Source organism: Nuphar pumila, chromosome 12, assembly GCF_984573655.1.
Source record: "Nuphar pumila chromosome 12, dmNupPumi1.hap1.1, whole genome shotgun sequence".
In the NCBI taxonomy this organism is placed as follows: Eukaryota; Viridiplantae; Streptophyta; class Magnoliopsida; order Nymphaeales; family Nymphaeaceae; genus Nuphar; species Nuphar pumila.
The window spans coordinates 20,770,095-20,788,055 of record NC_143260.1 but is presented as its reverse complement, the minus strand read 5'-3'; the positions used below and the strand labels follow the sequence as shown (position 1 = coordinate 20,788,055).

Here is a 17,961-nt window from a genome sequence, read left to right as displayed (position 1 = left end):
AAAAAGTATCAGTCTGATTTTTTATTATTCCATTTCCGTCCCAACTCAGAACTCTCGTCCCTGATAGCTCGTTTTAGAGAGATTTCTCTCTTTTCACCCTTTAAAAGGATCATTTTTCTTCCCTTCCGTTATATTCCCGTTAAGTTTATGATGCTAGTGAGTAGAAGTATCAACGGGTCGGGTTTGGTTCAGACCCAAACCAGACTTTAGATTATTGTGTGGGTCTGAAATTTGGTATAATCGGATCTACTATAAGAGAAACCATACCTGGATCTTATAAGAATTACATGAACCAAACCTGGACCATACTCCATAAAATAATATATTTTATTATTTTTTTACTAAAAATTTATGGATCTTAATTGGATCTCAGCTCGGACTGGGTCTAGTATGAAATTTCAAAAACCATACCCGACTTCATATATTAATCGGACCTGAAAGGTCCGACCTACATTCTAATCGGGCTTTCTTATTTATCACCAAACCCTGACCCTATAGAGTTTGGTACTGGTCGAGTCCGGGGTCAAACCCGACTCATTGACACGCTACTAGTGAGTGAGCTGCCGACTGGCGAGTATGATAAATAGGGTCGTCCCGAAAGCGCGCGCCTCCCCGGAGCCAGGCGATACTTTCCACGTTTCACGGCGGCGATGAAGACGGTGAAGATTCAGGCGATGGCCGTCGGCCTGGCGTCCTCTTGCTCAGTCTACCGATCCATCCTCACCCTCGTCACGCTAACCCTGATCTTTTGCACGTTCCTCTCCCTCAGATCCCTGCGTCTCTCCCCTCACGATCGCCTCGATGCCCCGGTAAATCTCTCCAGGGTACGATCCTTCTAGCCTTTTCGGTTCCGTTTTCCTACTATTTCTTTCTTTTTCTTCTGCAGTTTGTCTTTTTCACGCGGGAGTTTTCATGTAAAGGCCGTTTCAGATGCCGGTGACGACGCCGACGGCGGGTTCTCGTCCGTCTACCACTCTCCGGAGGTGTTCCGGAGGAATTACGCGGAGATGGAGAAGAATTTTAGGGTGTTCATATATCCGGATGGAGATCCGGACACTTACTTCCAGACCCCGCGGAAGCTCACGGGAAAGTACGCGAGCGAGGGCTTCTTCTTCCAAAATATCAGAGAGAGCAGGTTCACGACGCTCGATCCGGATAGGGCGGATCTCTTCTTCATCCCAATCTCTTGTCATAAGATGAGAGGGAAGGTGATCTTCTTGATTTGCTTCATTTCTTTGGTGTTTAACTTTTGGAAATCAAGATTCGTGCTGTTGCTGAGGAATTAGATCTGTGTCATTGATAATTGACTCATTTTTTCGTGGTTTTGCTTCCGATTTTATGATTATAGGAATTTGTGTGCTAGTGAGGAGGTACGATTTGTAGTATTGATCAAGTACATAGTTTTTGTTGGAACTAAGGGGAATCATCTTACAGTGAGGATAATACTAGTTGTAATTAAATGATTAAGTACATTTTTCAAGGTTTTTCTTCCGATTTATGTTTTGTATAACGTTTAAGTAAAAAAAACCCATCATTTTTAGTTGAAACTAAGGGATTACTCTTGGGTTTATCTTAAGCAGATTGATTGATTTCTCATCTTCTTTATCCCCTCTTCAATCCATGTGTCATGGATTCAGTCTCTGATCATTTCCTCATGCTATCTTTTTCTACCTTTCAATTTTGTTTCTCCTTAGGAAAAAGAAGAGTTCAAGTCTGTAGAGGATATACTTAATTATGGAAACGCTGCCTCTTAGATGAGTGGGAACAGCATGTTAGAGTAAGTTTGGTGATGAGTTGCTTGAGGAAGATGTCGCACTCAAGCTTTGAGGTGATACAGTAGACATAACTTGTGTACTGGCTGCAACTTGCGACCAATAAAAGTCAAAATAAAGGAGGGATCTGCTTAATACTCGGCCAAAATAGTCAATACAATTGATATTTTCTCTATTCTAGAGATGCTTTCAGTGGTTATTTTGTCGGGTTAATGGATTGCAACTGGCCATGTCTGTTGGTGCCAAAATATCGATGGGCACCTCTGGATGAATTTGCCTGGGCACTAGGTTAGAATGTTTCTCTCCATTCCGAAAGAGGAAAGATGGCCTAGGTCGCTGGACATCTGCTTAAATGGGACACCCTACAATAATCTGATATTAATCATTATTGTTGCTGTCAAATTCGAGTTTTTGCCATTTATTAGTATTTGTCGGCTGTCAATGATGATGTTTTCATAATACTGTATCTGTTTGTAGGTCCCTGTCACTCCTGTGTTAATAGTCAAAATATTTTACAAAGTGTCGTAAAATATCATCTGTAAATGTGCATGCATGCACATTTGTACATGCATGCTGCAATATGTATCCATTTTCTTATAAACGTTTTTTTTTTCTTGCATATGTTATATAAATTGTGCTGCTGGATTTATTTCTTCTTGAATCTAAAAGGCGAAATTTATTGCTGACTTATATTAATTTCATCCTTTATACTTTTTATTTTGTTATATGACATGCCACCGTGTCTGCAGGGCATATCGTATGAGAACATGACAGTAATTGTCAAAAAATATGTGGATGGTCTTATAAGCAAGTATCCTTATTGGAATAGGACCCTGGGTGCTGACCACTTCTTTGTCACCTGTCATGATGTTGGAGTGAGGGCAACAGAAGGGCTTCCTTTTCTTGTGAAGAATGCCATTAGAGTTGTTTGTTCTCCAAGTTATGATGTTGGATACATACCACACAAAGATGTTGCCCTTCCTCAAGTGTTACAGCCATTTGCATTGCCTGCTGGAGGAAATGACATTGAAAACAGGTGAGTGCATGCTTATTGAAAGTATATCCTACATTGAGAGTTTCTATCCCAAAGTGCCTCTGAGGTTAGACTCATGCAATCATGTAAACTTGAAATGTATATGCCAAAAGACTATCGCTGTACCCAGCTGCTGTTGGGCTCTATAGGGTTCTTGAAATTGCATTCTTCCGGGTTTCTCTAGTGCTGTGACTGATTTACATGAAATACCATGTGCTTAAACTGCTTTTTGTCAGAAAATGTATGATTTGTATTGCTTGTATGCAGCATGTATTCGGAAGTGTTTCTTCAGCGTTAAAGTAGATATGCTTTGATGTGAATACTCTAACGTGAATCCATATTACATACCACTAGTTAGACAGTGCAGTAGCTGATACTATATTGATCTAAAGCAAGGGTAGGCTTTTAGGAAGGGAAAAAAGTTTAGCTGGGTTCCATGGTTAGTGATAGTACATACCTGCTAAAAGTGACATAGCCTGGGTATGATACACAACACACAGGTCTACTATGCAGCTTTTTGTGTCAGAAAGAGTAATTGGCTTATAGGCATATCATCTAATCCATTAACAACTCATGCATAGTGCTTCTTGGGTCCCATGGCTTGCCCATGTATATTCTAAAATTGAAATAAATAGTCATAAAAAAATTTTACTCTATTAGGGGGCATTCAACTGATATAATACTTACATAAATTGTATTATATCTCATTTTTCTGCAGGAGGCTTTTCAATTACTTCCTGTGGAACCCAACATAAATAACAGAACAAAGTACCGATTTATTAATAGATTTGCTTGCCAGGCTTTCTGCTTTGAAAGGTCTAGCTCAAGATTTGCAATTTTAGTGCTTGTGGACCTCAGCTTCTTAGCTGCATAAAATTTTTCACCACTAGTGGGAGTTTAACCAGCATGCCTATGTCATCTCATTGTGTTCCATCTTTTGAAGCAGATTTTCATTATTGTTCATGGTACCAAACATAAAATAATTGAACAAATATGCGGATTTAATAAATTCATGTCTTATCTGTGTGTTTTGTGGCTTTGACGGGCATAGCTTAAATGTTCCCATTTTAATGCTTTGAAACTCTAGACACAGTTTATCTTTAAGGCTTAAGCTCATGTTATCTGTGTTTGAGGAATGAGGCTGTTTCATCATTTAATGTTTGATATAAATTTATCACTTTTTTGCATAAACCATGTTGAGACTGATTTATTTCTCTTCATTTTGCAGAACAGTGCTTGGATTTTGGGCGGGTCATCGCAATTCTAGGATAAGGGTTATCCTAGCACGTGTATGGGAGAATGACACTGAGCTGGCCATAAGCAATAACCGTATAAGTAGAGCCATTGGAGAGTTGGTTTACCAAAAAAGGTTTTATAGAACAAAATTCTGCGTATGCCCTGGTGGTTCTCAGGTCAACAGTGCACGGATAGCAGACTCAATTCATTATGGATGTGTGCCTGGTAAGAATTTTCAAACATGGCATGCTGTATTTACATTTAAGTTCTTAACAGGGAATTTTGCAACTTGTATTCGGTTTTGTCCATTCTGTAAGCTGCTTTTAAGCATGAAATTATTTGTTCTTATTGGAATTTTAAGACAATTCTGATATATAATCTTGTTGTTCAATGGAAACAGAACTTTCGTGTTTTGCTGTATTACTAGGATCCCATATATAGGCCTATTACATGTGAAATGCCCCGTGGTTTCTTTAGATGTTTACTTTTCTCTATTGAAAGCAAAAAATATGTGCATTACTTGTGGCTTATTTTAGCCATAATCAATTTGAGCCAAAACAAGCTTTGGTTGACCTGATTAGGAACTTAGATTTGTTTTGAAACAAGTATGCTCATAGTGGCCTAATTAGATACGTGGTCCAAAAGTATGAGAAGACATAACGATGTGCATATGCTCTCGTCAATCAATATGTTGAGTACTATGTCACATAGGTGCGGGTGTGGATGCGACGATGCGGCACTTTAAAAAAACTTGGGTGCGCGGGTGCGTGGAGGGTATATATATATATATTTTAACAGTTTTAAGTTAACACTACGTGTATGTGTATGCATTTATGTATTTATATAGATAAAAATGGACTTGATTAGGGTTAACTGAATCTACTTTTGGATAGAAATGGACCTCAGTGTGGTTGACTTCACCTAAAACAAAGGAAGTTGTGTCCAAGTGTTGCACCCGCCTGGGTGTGGGTGCAACGCGGGTACGGTGCCCTGTTAGAACAGTCCGTGTTACATAGGTTGGGTATTGTTCTAAGTAGAACTTAATGTGGTGATTGTGCATGATAGTGAGTTCTCATATGTCCAAGTCTGGATGCAACATCAGGAATGATTTGTCATTATCATGATCATCATGCCTTACCCTAATTCATACCGTTGGCATTATGAATCTTGTTTTTCCATTTCTTCCTATCTAGAGCTACAACTTGGCATATCACCTCTCACTGCCTGCTTCCAAGTCTTTAATCTCTTTTCCTAATTCCTTGCCTTGCGTCGTGTCAACCTTTCTTACTGGTGTTGTAATAGGTCTTCATATTAATTCCCAAACAGTGTTAAACGACATTATCTAATATTTTCTTTTATTGGTATAACTTCTAGTCCTAGATGCTTTTTGCTTTTTTGGTATATTCATTTATAGTTTTATTTTTTTCCTAACTTGATCTTCCATCTTAACATACACATCTCTGTGACATGCTCTCTCTATCTTCCTTGTGCTTCTTAGTTGCCTTCAACACCTTGTAAGATTGACTTACTGATAGCACTCTTTTAGAAACATCCTTTTAATTGAAGAGGCGCTCTTTTATAATACAACACCATGTAAGAATAACCTACTGATAGAACCCTTATGGAAACGTCCTTTTAATTAAAGAGGCACTCTTTTATAATACATTAGCATCTAATCATCAAAAGAATGGAACTCGTTATGTTACTTAGTATAAGATGTGGTTATGAGGTTCTCTTTTGGGCATCCTTCCAACCAGCTGATATGAGGAATTAGTACATGGAATGTGATTCTTCTAATGGTATGGAATTTGCTTGAAGGCCTATCCACTAGGGTGCACAATGTTGGATATACACTTGTGTTCCAATATCCTGTTAAAATTTCAAACAAGTCATTAATCCAGTTGTATAATACGAATAAAGGGTTTTTAATGACTTCTTTACTAGATCAACTGTATGCATTACTTGACTCTTTGCAATTGCTTTGCTACATGGGGTTAGTAATTTCCTATGTCACACGCACACTCTATTTTGCCCTCCGTACCCATGTCGACACACGTGTCCCCATGTTGACACACGTGTCCCCATGTTGACACACGTCGACACTGTTAAAACATGTGTCATACCCGATAAAGGGTATTCTTGTATTTCTGCCCAATAGGGGCATTTCAGTCATTTTTTTATTTTAGTTTCTTTTTCTTTTTCTTTTTCTTTTTCTTCTTTATTTTTATTTCTTTTCTTATTTTTATGGGATTGCATTGGGGGTCCCAACTAAGAGTCGTTGGGACCCCCAACAGTCATTAATATGACCGTTGGGGGCTCCCAACGACTCTTAGTGGGAGCCCCCCAATGGTCTCCCTTTTGAGTTGTATAAATAGGGGTGTTAACCCCTTTGTAAAATAGGCTTTTGCAAGCCCTTATGTTCGATAACATCATTTTTTATTTGTAAGCCCTTTATTGGCTTTTGTATTTGTCCCATGTGGACTTGTTCATTGTGGTTGCACTTGTGTGTGTTCGTTATAGGACATTGGGTATGCTTTAGCATTTCTTATATCTATTTCTGCTTACTTCATTATATGGTATCAGAGGGAGGTTGTTCTATTGATTCTTGTTAAAGTTATATTTGTTTTTCTTGTATTTCTCTTCTTGCTTCTCTCTCTTTATCACCATGGAGGGTGAACAAAAGATAGATCTTTCTTTCAAGCTAAATGGTTCAAACTATTTAGTATGGGCATCCGCTACGGAGAACAACCTCAAAGGCAAAAAGCTTTGGGGTTATGTGATGGGCACCATTTCAGAACCTCAACTTCAACTTACCAAAATGGAAGGAGATCAAGAAAAGGCTTTAGAAGGAAGTGCACAAATCAAGGCGATTGAAGAATATCAATCCAAGATTAAGGATTGGGAGAGTAAACATGCAAAGATACTTGCATAGTTTATGAACAATGTGGAATTAAAAATTTGTGCAAACATTGTCAAATTTTGTAAAGCTAACGAGGCATGGTTCTTCATGAATGGTATGTACACTCAAAAAGACCTCGCTAGACAATTCTTTCTTCAAGAAAAGATTCGCACCATTAAGCAAGGGGACATGTGTGTCCGTGACTACTTTAGCTCTCTTAGTCCCTTTTGGGATGAGCTCTCTCTCCTAGAACCCAAGTGGGTGGCTAGTGAAGATGTGAAGCTTCGAAGAGAATAAATGGAAAAAGAATACTTTTTTCAATTTTTACATGGGCTTAAGCCCGATTATGAGCAAGTTAGATCTTCTCTCCTCCATAGATCTAAGCCTCTTCTCTTAGAAGATGTGATTGCCAAAATATGCCAAGAAGAAACCCGTCTTGGCATGATAAAAGGAAGAGATGAATTCTTAGCCGTATCCAAACCTGAAAACCATGTTAAGACCTATAAGCCTCTACATTTTGGGAGGCAAAATGACTATAATGATAATATTAAGAAGGCCATATGCCATCATTGTCAAGAACCGGGACACATAAGACCAAATTGTCCCAAGATAAATGAAGCTCTCAAACCTAGAGTTGCTTCTGTTAAAGAAACCACACCAAGGAAGAAAGATTCAACCAAAGGAAAAGATTCTTTTTCTCTTGCTCAACTATCAGAGACACTTCAAATTCTACTCAAATCTCCATCTACATCTGGTGCCGCCATTGCCTCTTACTATCCTCTAAGATCTCCGGTCTGGGAAGCAGATTGGGCAAGGCCATAGGAGGGGGGATCTCTATTGCATGAACTACTTGAAACTTCCCACCAACTCTTTTTGTAATTATGTCCAAGACAAAAATTTTGAGACTTGGCATAAAAGACTTGGACATCCAAGTTTCTCAAAAATGTATTCTTTTTCTTTGAGAAAAAATTTGTAATGAGAAAAATTTTGTTTGTAAGGATTGTATTTTTGGAAAAATGAAATCCACTCCTTTTCCAAATAGAACTTTTGTGTCTAAGAGGCCTTTTGAATTAGTTCATTCGAATGTATGGGGGCCTTCTCCTGTCATATCAAAAGGAGGATATTCATATTATGTTACTTTTATTGATGACTTTACTAGATATGTATGGATTTATTTTCTTAACTTAAAATCCAATGTCTTCTCATTCTTTAAGAAATTTCATATGATTGTCAAAAATCAATTTTTAAGTAATATCTCTATCCTTAGGTCCAATTTGGGTGGAGAATACTTGTCAAAAGAGTTTCAAAAGAATCTAGAAACCAATGAAATTTGCCATAAAAAATCTTGTCCTAAAACTCCTCAACAACATGGTTTAACCGAAAGAAAACATAGACACATTTTGGAAACTACTAGGACTCTTCTTATTTCAAAAGAAATGCCAAAAAGTTTTTGGGCCGAAGTCACTCTAACATCAATTTATTTGATAAATAGAATGATTTCATCATCTTTACAAAATATATCTCCCTATGAAAAACTATTAGAAAGAATACCCAATTTCAATAGGTTAAGAATTTTTTGTTTGAAATGTTTTGTTCTTTCACATAAAAGAGATAAATTATCACCAAAAGTTATTGAATGTGTATTCTTAGGTTATGGAGAAAATAAAAAAGGATTTAGATGCTTTGAGTCCAAAAATAACAAATTGTATGTGTTTAAAGATGCAACTTTTTTGGAAAATGAAAATGGTTTTGAGAAAACTAAAGACATTAACGAAAGCGAATATGCTTTCTTGTTTGATCTTCTTCCTCAAGAAGAAGAGATTCCTAATGAAAATTCGATGAATGACTAAGAGGACACTCCTCTTAACAATATTGAAAATGAAAATGTTGATGAAAACGATATAATTGATAGTAGACCAATTCAAACCTATATTCGGCGTGGTCAACAAGTTCCCATGAATTCATTGGAAAAATACTCTCAGAATTCTAGCATAGAGGAAACTTCACTTAGAAGATCCAGTTGTGTCTCCAATCCTCCTAACATGTTTGTTTCCTATGATTCCTTAACACCAAAATATAGGTCATGCCTAATTGCGTTACAGTCATTCCATGAACCATCTCACTATAATGAGGCTAAGAATTTTCCTCAATGGGTTGAAGCCATGAACTTAGAACTTAGTTCACTTAAAAAAGCAAAGACTTGAAAAATAACTTCGTTACCTATGAAAAATAAATCTATAGGATGTAGATGGGTCTATAAAGTCAAAACTAAGAGCGATGGATCCTTAAAACGCTAGAAAGCTAGGTTACTAGCTAAAGAATACTCTCAAGAATACCGTATTGATTATGAGGAAACCTTCGCCCCGATTGCTAGATTGACTAGTGTTAGGACTTTTATTGTTGTTGCTTCTATTAAAAAATGACATATTTATCAATTAGATGTTAAAAATACATTTTTAAATGGTGAACTAAATGAAGAGGTTTACATGGATCCACCTCCAGGGTTATGTATTGGTAATGACAAAATTCTCAAACTCAACAAAGCTTTATATGGATTAAAACAAGCCCCAAAAGCTTGGCATGATAAATTTAGCAATATAATGATACATTTGGGTTTTCATTCGTGATATACTGACATTGTTCTTTTTGTGAAAAGTACATGGTCTTTGGTGGTTATTCTCCTGCTTTACGTAAATCATATGATTATCACTGGAAGTGATAAGCAGAGAATTAATGATATCAAGAAAGTTTTAAAAGAAAATTTTGACATGTCTGATCTTAGATTCTTAAGATATTTTTTAGGTATTGAAGTGGCGTACTCCTCCATAAGGTACATTCTTTTTCAAATGAAACTTGCAGCTGACATTTGTTCAAAGTGTGACATTTTCGATGACAAGAAGACAGAAACCCCTGAAGTTATCAATGCCAAATTAATATTGGAAGATTGAACTCTTCTTGAAGATCCTACTCTCTATCGTCAACTTGTCGGGTCTCTGACATATTTATTCATTACTCGGCAGTCAGTCAGTTTCAACATGCACCTACAACGGTGCACATGAGTGCAGTCTTAAGAATCATGGGAGTTTTTTTTCCTCATCTTCATCACTTGATTTAATTCTTCATATAAATGGGGGTGTTAACCCCTTTGTAAAATAGGCTTTTGCAAGCCCTTATGCTCAATAACATCCTTTTTTATTTGTAAGCCCTTTATTGGCTTTTGTATTTGTCCCTTGTGGACTTGTTCATTGTGGTTACACTTGTGGGTGTCCGTTATAGGACATTGGGTATGCTTTAGCATTCCTTATATCTATTTCCGCTTACTTCATTAGAGACACCTCGACACACCATTTTACCCTCCTCCATACATACAAGTTTGTATTCAATTTATAATCTATAATTATATTTTCAGTTTATAATTGTTGTAATATATATATATATATATATATATATATATATATATATTAGATATAGCATATATATTTAGATTATATTCAGTTTATTTTGAATTTATTTTGTATTTAAAACATTTTAGAAAATTTCCAGAGATTCTGTATGCATGCTTACAAAATGGAACCACTGGCAGGAGTAGTGTTTGAAAAAGGGTCAACTTTAATTAGCTTTGATTTGATGTTTTCCTTTCTTCAAATGCTTGCTTCACTATGACACGTTCATTTGGTTTGGGTATCTATTGCCTGTTAACCCACTGTCTTGGTGTCTCATTTATGTTACGTTCCATTTCTAATGTTCTATGTCACATGGATATGGATGCAGGAGTGAGTTGTGATCCGGATACGCCCGATAATTTTCAAAAACTAGGAGACAAGGACACAGCTCTTCACACATATAGATATGTGTGTATGCTTAAAATAGCAATTTTAAATCACTATAATTAGGAACAGCAAAAAATGAAACTAAGTTGAATTGAAATGTAGTGTAATTGTTGACAAATTTTATAAGAAAAAGAACTCATGTGAATATGAAATAAGTAAATAACATCATAAAAGGAATAGATAAAGTTAGTGACACAATGTTTACTGTTGGTGAAGCTGGTTTGACTATGTCCATGAAGTGTCATATCGCATCTATGAAGTGTCCAAGTACCGTGTCGTATCTACACGGGATACACATGCTAAGTGAAGTGTATAGTTAATGATCATGCACTGGAAAGGATCTTTAATGAAAAAATTAAATAGTTAAAATGGAGATCATAATACTAGCTGACTATTTGCATAAGGATCACTAATGATGTGCATAATCTCTGAAGTAGTCTGTAGTGGGACAAGGTATTAATAGAACTAAATGTAAAAAGAGAATTTATTGGAAAATGGGTTTCTTGTAAATTCAGGAAAATGTTTTCATTAATACACACTAATAAAAATAGGAGTTCTCAGAAAAGCTGAACTTTGAGTCACTATACCTAGGGGTGGGCAACGGGCCGGGCCGAAAGCCCAGTTTGGGCTGGCCCGTTGGGAAAACTCCAACCCACAGCCCGCAAGTTGGGCATGTGGGCCTAATCGGCCCAGGCCGGACCTATTATATTATATATAATATATATCATATTATATATAAAATATATATTTTATGTTATATATATATATATATACATGGGCCGCAGGCCGGTTTGGGCCAAGCTTGGGCCTAATTTATAGGGCCAAGCTTGGGCCTTATGTCACATAGGTGCGGGTGCGGATGCGGCGGTGCGGCACTTTAAAAAAACTTGGGTGCGGGGGTGCGGGAAGGATATATATATAATTTTTAACAGTTTTAAGTTAACACTATGTGTATTTGTGTGCATTTATGTATATAATATAGATAAAAATGGACTTGATTAGGGTTAACTGAATCTACTTTTGGATAAAAATGGACCTCAGTGTGGTTGACTTCGCCTAACATAAAGGAAGCTATGTCCAAGGGTCGCACCCGCCTGGGTGCGACGCGGGTGCGGTGCCCTGTTAGAAGAGTCCGTGTGACATAGCTTGGGCCTAATTTATAGGCCCAAGCCCGGTCCATGACGGTCTAGGCCAGGCCGGCTGCTGGGCCGCCCGGCCCATTTCCCACCTCTGACTCTACCCCTCCTCCCATGCCCATATGCACACGTTCATGCAATTGAACACTCATACATGTACACACACATGTAAAAATGCATGACAGATGCAGACATGTGAACATTTACTTTCATCCTTGTTGATTATGTTCCTTAGAGAAGCTTATTTGCTGAGCAGGTCTTAGTATTCTCTTTGTTCATTTTCTTTTTTTTTTTGCAGTGATTTTATCCAACTACTATGATTTGCCTTTTAATGACATCCTTGACTGGCGGAAGTTCTCTCTGATACTAAAAGAGAGTGATGTCTATAAACTGAAATCTATCCTGAAGGCTGTATCAAACGAAGAATTTGTTTCTTTGCATAAGCGTTTGATTGAGGTAAAACTTCTGCATGTATATGATTCATTACAGACAGCTGCATAATGCATTGTTGTTGGGTTGAGCAGTTAGAACTTTTCGTTGGAAATGAGCGTATCTTCCTTTATGTGCATCTAGACAGGTTGTTCTGCAATAATTTATGCTAATGGTCTAATGCTGCTGTATTTCTTACAGAAATTTAAATGCTGCCACATCCTGTTTACAGTTTGACTTTGACATATTCTATGGCCTTGGTTTTTGTATCATATGCTTGGTCTGCTCTCAGACTTAAGACTGGAATGAGTAGTATTAAGAGTGATGAGAAAGTTAGAGGAAACCTCTTCAAAGTCATTATATATTAAAATATTTAGATTACCTTTTAAGTAGGAGTTGTTTACCTTGTTTTCTGTGATAGTTTATTTGTAGTAATTCAGTGAGTGGACATATTCTTAAACCATAAGGTGATAACAACGAATGTTGTGCAATGCATATTGTAACTTGTACCATAATTGCCAAAAAATGGCATCATATAATGATGTATCCTAAGGGTCCTAAATGTGCATAATATAAACTTAAATGTTTAAAAAATCGCATAATTGTGATTAGGAATAAATCTAAATAATGCAATAAACATACAACAGATTAGAGTCAACAAGCGCAATTACAAATTTGTAAAAAGCATTCACATTTTGGTGATGGACAAAAAGGAAAAATCTTAAGCAACAATCAAGCCAATTTAAAAACATATTATCTTCTAATTTTCTAAAACCTAACTCTAAACACCTTAGGACAACTACTTCCAAAGTTTTTCTAAATGTGTCATTTAAAATTTCGTTTGAGTTATGTCCTCGCTTCCAGGAAGTTTCTGAAATTTCTGATGTTGGTTGCCGTGAAGATGGTTTATCTTCATCAATCATTTCATCTTTAGAATCTGATATAACTTCTGACAGTGGTTGTGCCCTTATTTTATTCCTTTATTTTAAGTTGGCAATAATCTTTCTAAAACATTGGCTGGAATACTAAGAGTATTGCATTGTTGTACGTAGAGGTTGCATCATACAACATGAAATTTGAATGCATATATCTTGCCATGAATTATGAGTCTTACAAGAATGATGCATCATTGATCTCTTCCGAAACCAGGTGGTTTGCAATATCGCTATGCTAGATCATTTCTAGATCTGCAACCTTTTCCTCACACAGTTAATTTATACTCAAAGCCCCAAAACAATGAACCATTTATATGAACATGTGAAAACTAGTGTAATAATTCATCTATTCTCTCCTTTATCATTGCATTTTTGGGGGGCTATATCACTAAATTACTTGTAGATCCAAGGTAAAGGATTTCTTGCCTCAGAACATAATAAAATAGAAGAATATATATCACCTTCCTTGTCCACAATGAGTGGAAAACCGATTCCCTTTCATTGCTGATTTAGATTTTAGAGAGAATAGGAGGAAGTACCCCCAAAACCTCTAAAACTCTAACTCTAGGAAAGCCCAAAATGCACATCTAATGTGAGAAAAATAAGTTTAATATGTTAAGAGGTCAGAAGCAACCCTAATATACCTAAAAAATCCAACCAAAACTGGCTGAACTTGTTTAAAGATTAAAAAAAAAGATCAAAGCGGCAATTTCACAAGTGTAGGTACTGCTGTATGATAAGCCCTAAAACTAGTTTCAGGAGTATTGTGACATTACGATAAAATGCTGATTAGAATAAAATAGCTACATAAAAACCTGAGGAAAACGAATGCTCATTGATCTACTTTTGTGATATTTCTGCTGATTTGGAGGTCTTATTAGTAGAATAAGGAACATGATAAAATAATATCTATTCATAGGCTCCGATTCTCTGTGACTGAAGGGGCAACCACGATGTTAGGAAAATTTATGTCGTTTGAGTAAGGTTCTCTAGGAACCATGTTCTGTCATGCATAGAGTCAAGACCTGATAAGTTGATTTTCATCAGTCCCACCTTTAGCAATTTCCAGTCTACCTCCTGAGCAGCTGGTGATGAAATTTCACCTTTTTGTTTGATTCAGACTCTCCCAATTCCATCCAACTGAAGTAAGCAAAGTATTGAAGAAAGAAATGTTGTGGGAATGTATCTTGGAAATGGCAGATTTTGTTCCTCATCTGATTGCCATTTTTGTTTCAACAGGTCCAAAAACACTTTGAGTGGCATTCACCTCCTGTCAGTTTTGACGCATTCCACATGATTATGTATGAGCTCTGGCTAAGGCGACATGTCATCAAGTATTAGATGCCTTTGCTCAAGAACGTCAACATTCGGTGTTTCCGTTGGAGGTCAGGGATTCAACTAGAGGAGTGCAGTTTGCAGCACGAAATTGAGAATTGCAAAACCTTTTTATTTCCTTTACCATGTTACAATTCGAAAATCTACTGAAATGGCTTTAATGCGAGGACTTGCCGGAAGCGCAGGACCCTCCGATGTGGATGCTGCACAGCAGATCATATTGGGCAACCATTTTTTCTGCTCCACAGGAACGCAAACACTTGATCTTGGCCACTTCTAATATGGTCAGCCAAGTAATGAGAATTGAGGCTTGGGAATTAGAACTATATTATTTTCTTGTGCTCGTGTAAAGAGGAAAGAGGACGACGTGTAATATAGCGAATGAAAAACGACAGACCACGGTTCTTTGAATTTCTGAAATATTTGTATTTTTTATTTAATGTATCTTTTTAATTTAGGTATTTTGTCTATTTCTACTTTATTCCTTGTTTTGATTTATGCTGATGTGTTAATATGGACCTGTCTAACGTGAAACTGGGTCCAAATAAAGAGACATTGAGATTTGGAAAATCATTCATTTGACAAATTCTAAGGCCTGATTGGACCGAGGTATCGGATCACTGTAACATCCCTCTGTTTGAGAAGCGCATCATTTTAAATTCGACAATAAAATGTTATTAACTTATTACTATGCCTACTGACACTTTTTCAAATGACCGGATAAGGTCATTTATTGTAAAAGATTCAATAAAAGGGGGGCTGATGAGATCAATGTCACCAGCTACGCAGATCTCTACCTCTGTTTGTGAGACCGTTTTCAAGGGTCTCTCTCTCTCTCTCCTCTCTTTTGGCTCTTGGTGGATTATATGGAATCTTGTGCAATGTAGTTTTACGTATTTAAGTTGTCCATTTCAGACTATAGGAGTAAAAAAGGAAAAATGTTATGCCTTTTGGCATGTACCTTCGCTTTGCAACATGTTTGCTTGGCCCTTTGATGGATTCTATTGAGAAAATCGGGGTCACAAGCCTCACCCCGAATGGGAAGTAAACGAACTTCACCCCGTGACTCCGACTCACATTTTATGAGGGAATAAATCATAGCCCCACTTTCTGACGTTTGCAATGATGCGAGTAAATGTTCACGAGAAACTAAGCTCCACGCATCGCTAGGCACTATGTGCTAAACATGTTCATTCACCAAGTTTTGTGGGATTGGACGCAGTGGTCTAGACAAAATTCTTGATTCATGGACCGGACTTGCTGGTTCCACTCAGCAAGCTTGCTATTAGAAACAGACACTAGCCGGCACGATATCACTATTGATTTGCTGAATCATGTTTCTTCTTCAGCACAACTACATTGGTTTTATTTTCGTTAAACAGATAGCCTTCCACTTCCCATTGTCTTCACTCAAGTTGACTTTGGGGTATGGATCTTACAGTTGGAATCACAAGGTCAAGTGGGATATAACGGCCTCTGAGTTCGTTCATGTTGCTTTTTCCTTATTTCATTTATATAAGTGGTTCCAGTTTAGACTTTTGCTCCCAAAAAGCAGTAGGTCTTAATTAGGTGTTGAAAAGAAACCGAGGAAAAAAAAAAGGCTCACTTTTTAATCGTGTTCCGGAAATAAAGTCTTCCAGGATGGCATTGTCTTGTCAATATTTTAAGAAACTCTTTTTCTAGTCATTTTGCCACTACCAACCTTTTTACACAATTTTGGGAGTTCACCAAATTTTGTTGCCTTAACAATGATGCTCTGTGCGGTCGCTTTCTTTGTCAAGCTGCTCAAATGTGAGAACAAATGTTGAATAATTCACATTAGACCAGTAGAGAAAGCATAACCTTGCAACTGCTTACAATTGACCATCTTTGTAACCATAACCACGAATCTCATTCTTGGGAGGAATTTCCAGGAGTCTTGTGTGGTGCAATTGAAGGCATGGAAATATTTGTGCACAAATCACTTTTTCATATTTTTTAGATTTTCTTATAGACCAGATCTTATGGATGTAATCTATAAGGTTTGTTTGGTGGAAAATGAGTTTTGAATCATGTTATTGTGACACATCTAACCAGGTTTTTGAAGGGCGTCAAAAATCAACAGCTCACAATACACTGAAACTTCAAAACTCAGAAACTCGTATTTTTAGATCCAAAAAACACCATCTAAAGTTTGATCCTTAGCAAACAAACCATGTTGAACACATCTATGTGGTTAGATTGAATTGATAAAGCTTAAACCTGTGATTTCCAGCTCAATAGTTCTATGCTATCAATAGCACCAACTATTATATATATATATATAAAGAGAGAGAGAGAGAGAGAGTGTGTGTGTGTGTGTGTGTGTGTTTTATTTGGTTTCACTGATTAGATTTTGATCATCTTTACTAATAGGAGTTTTTCTTCCTTTTATTGGTTGTAGGTGAAATGTATCTCTTGGTTTCGTGTTCGTGTTTGGGCAGGGTGCATTATTCATTTTTATGAAATAATCCCATATCAAAGAGGTGAATGAAAGACCCTCCACAAAGGAGGATTTCCTTCCAGCCCACCTGATCAAAGACAAGGGCCAACCATTAATGTTTCAGCTCAAAGAAGAGAGAAATAGGCAAGGAAAAAATTCATTTTTTATTTTGTATTAATTTGTTGCCATTAGAAAAATCGCAATAGGTATACGTCTTCATTAGAAGGCATTTTTTATGCAAGGTCATTGCATGCTTAGTATGCAGCCATGATGCTGATGACCATTGATCTTAACATTTCTTGAGATGGATACCATACCCATTTATGAGAAATGCCAAGATGGGTGGTTGTCAAGTAGGTCACTGCATGCCCAGCATGCAACAATGCTGCATATAACGTGAACACATATATTTAACAGAAAATGACTGTATTGTACAACAAATATGGCTTATTTTTTTAAATGTCTTACAATTTTTGAAATCCACCTGATGTTCAAATTCCCAAATTCTTGTCTTTAAAAGGACCTTTTTACCTTTCTTACAAGTGAATTTTCTAAACTTTCTGTAACTAAAACTTGTCGTAACTTCATAAATATTTAACTAAATTTGAATATATTGTATGAAGTTTGCATGACTAAATCTGTGAACTTCCTGTAACTAAAACCTCTAAAAACTTGGCAAACTATCTTTGCATACATAGTCTGAAGTTTGCATAACTAAATATGTAAACTTTCTGTAACTGAAACCTAGAAACTTTACAATTTGTCAGCTATAAATTGATCTTTTTACCTTTTGCATAAGCAAATTTCTTTCAGATGTGCAAATTTCCTCCTAAATATGTAAATTTCTTCTCAAATATGTGAATGTGTGAATTTTCTTCCAAATATGTAATTTTTC

The 17,961-nt window shown here is 36.7% G+C and overlaps 1 protein-coding gene across 1 annotated transcript; it reads left to right on the top strand.

Moving 5' to 3' along the window:
• Window positions 1-620: 620 nt before the first annotated feature.
• Window positions 621-15,045, top strand: LOC149820240 (putative glycosyltransferase At5g03795). The gene is made up of 6 exons (XM_089982262.1): window positions 621-824; window positions 921-1,208; window positions 2,522-2,808; window positions 4,034-4,266; window positions 12,205-12,362; window positions 14,510-15,045. The coding sequence occupies exons 1-6, from the start codon at window positions 651-653 to the stop codon at window positions 14,609-14,611; spliced, it is 1,242 nt and encodes a 413-aa protein (XP_089838388.1). The 5' UTR covers window positions 621-650; the 3' UTR covers window positions 14,612-15,045.
• The last annotated feature ends 2,916 nt before the right edge of the window (window positions 15,046-17,961 follow it).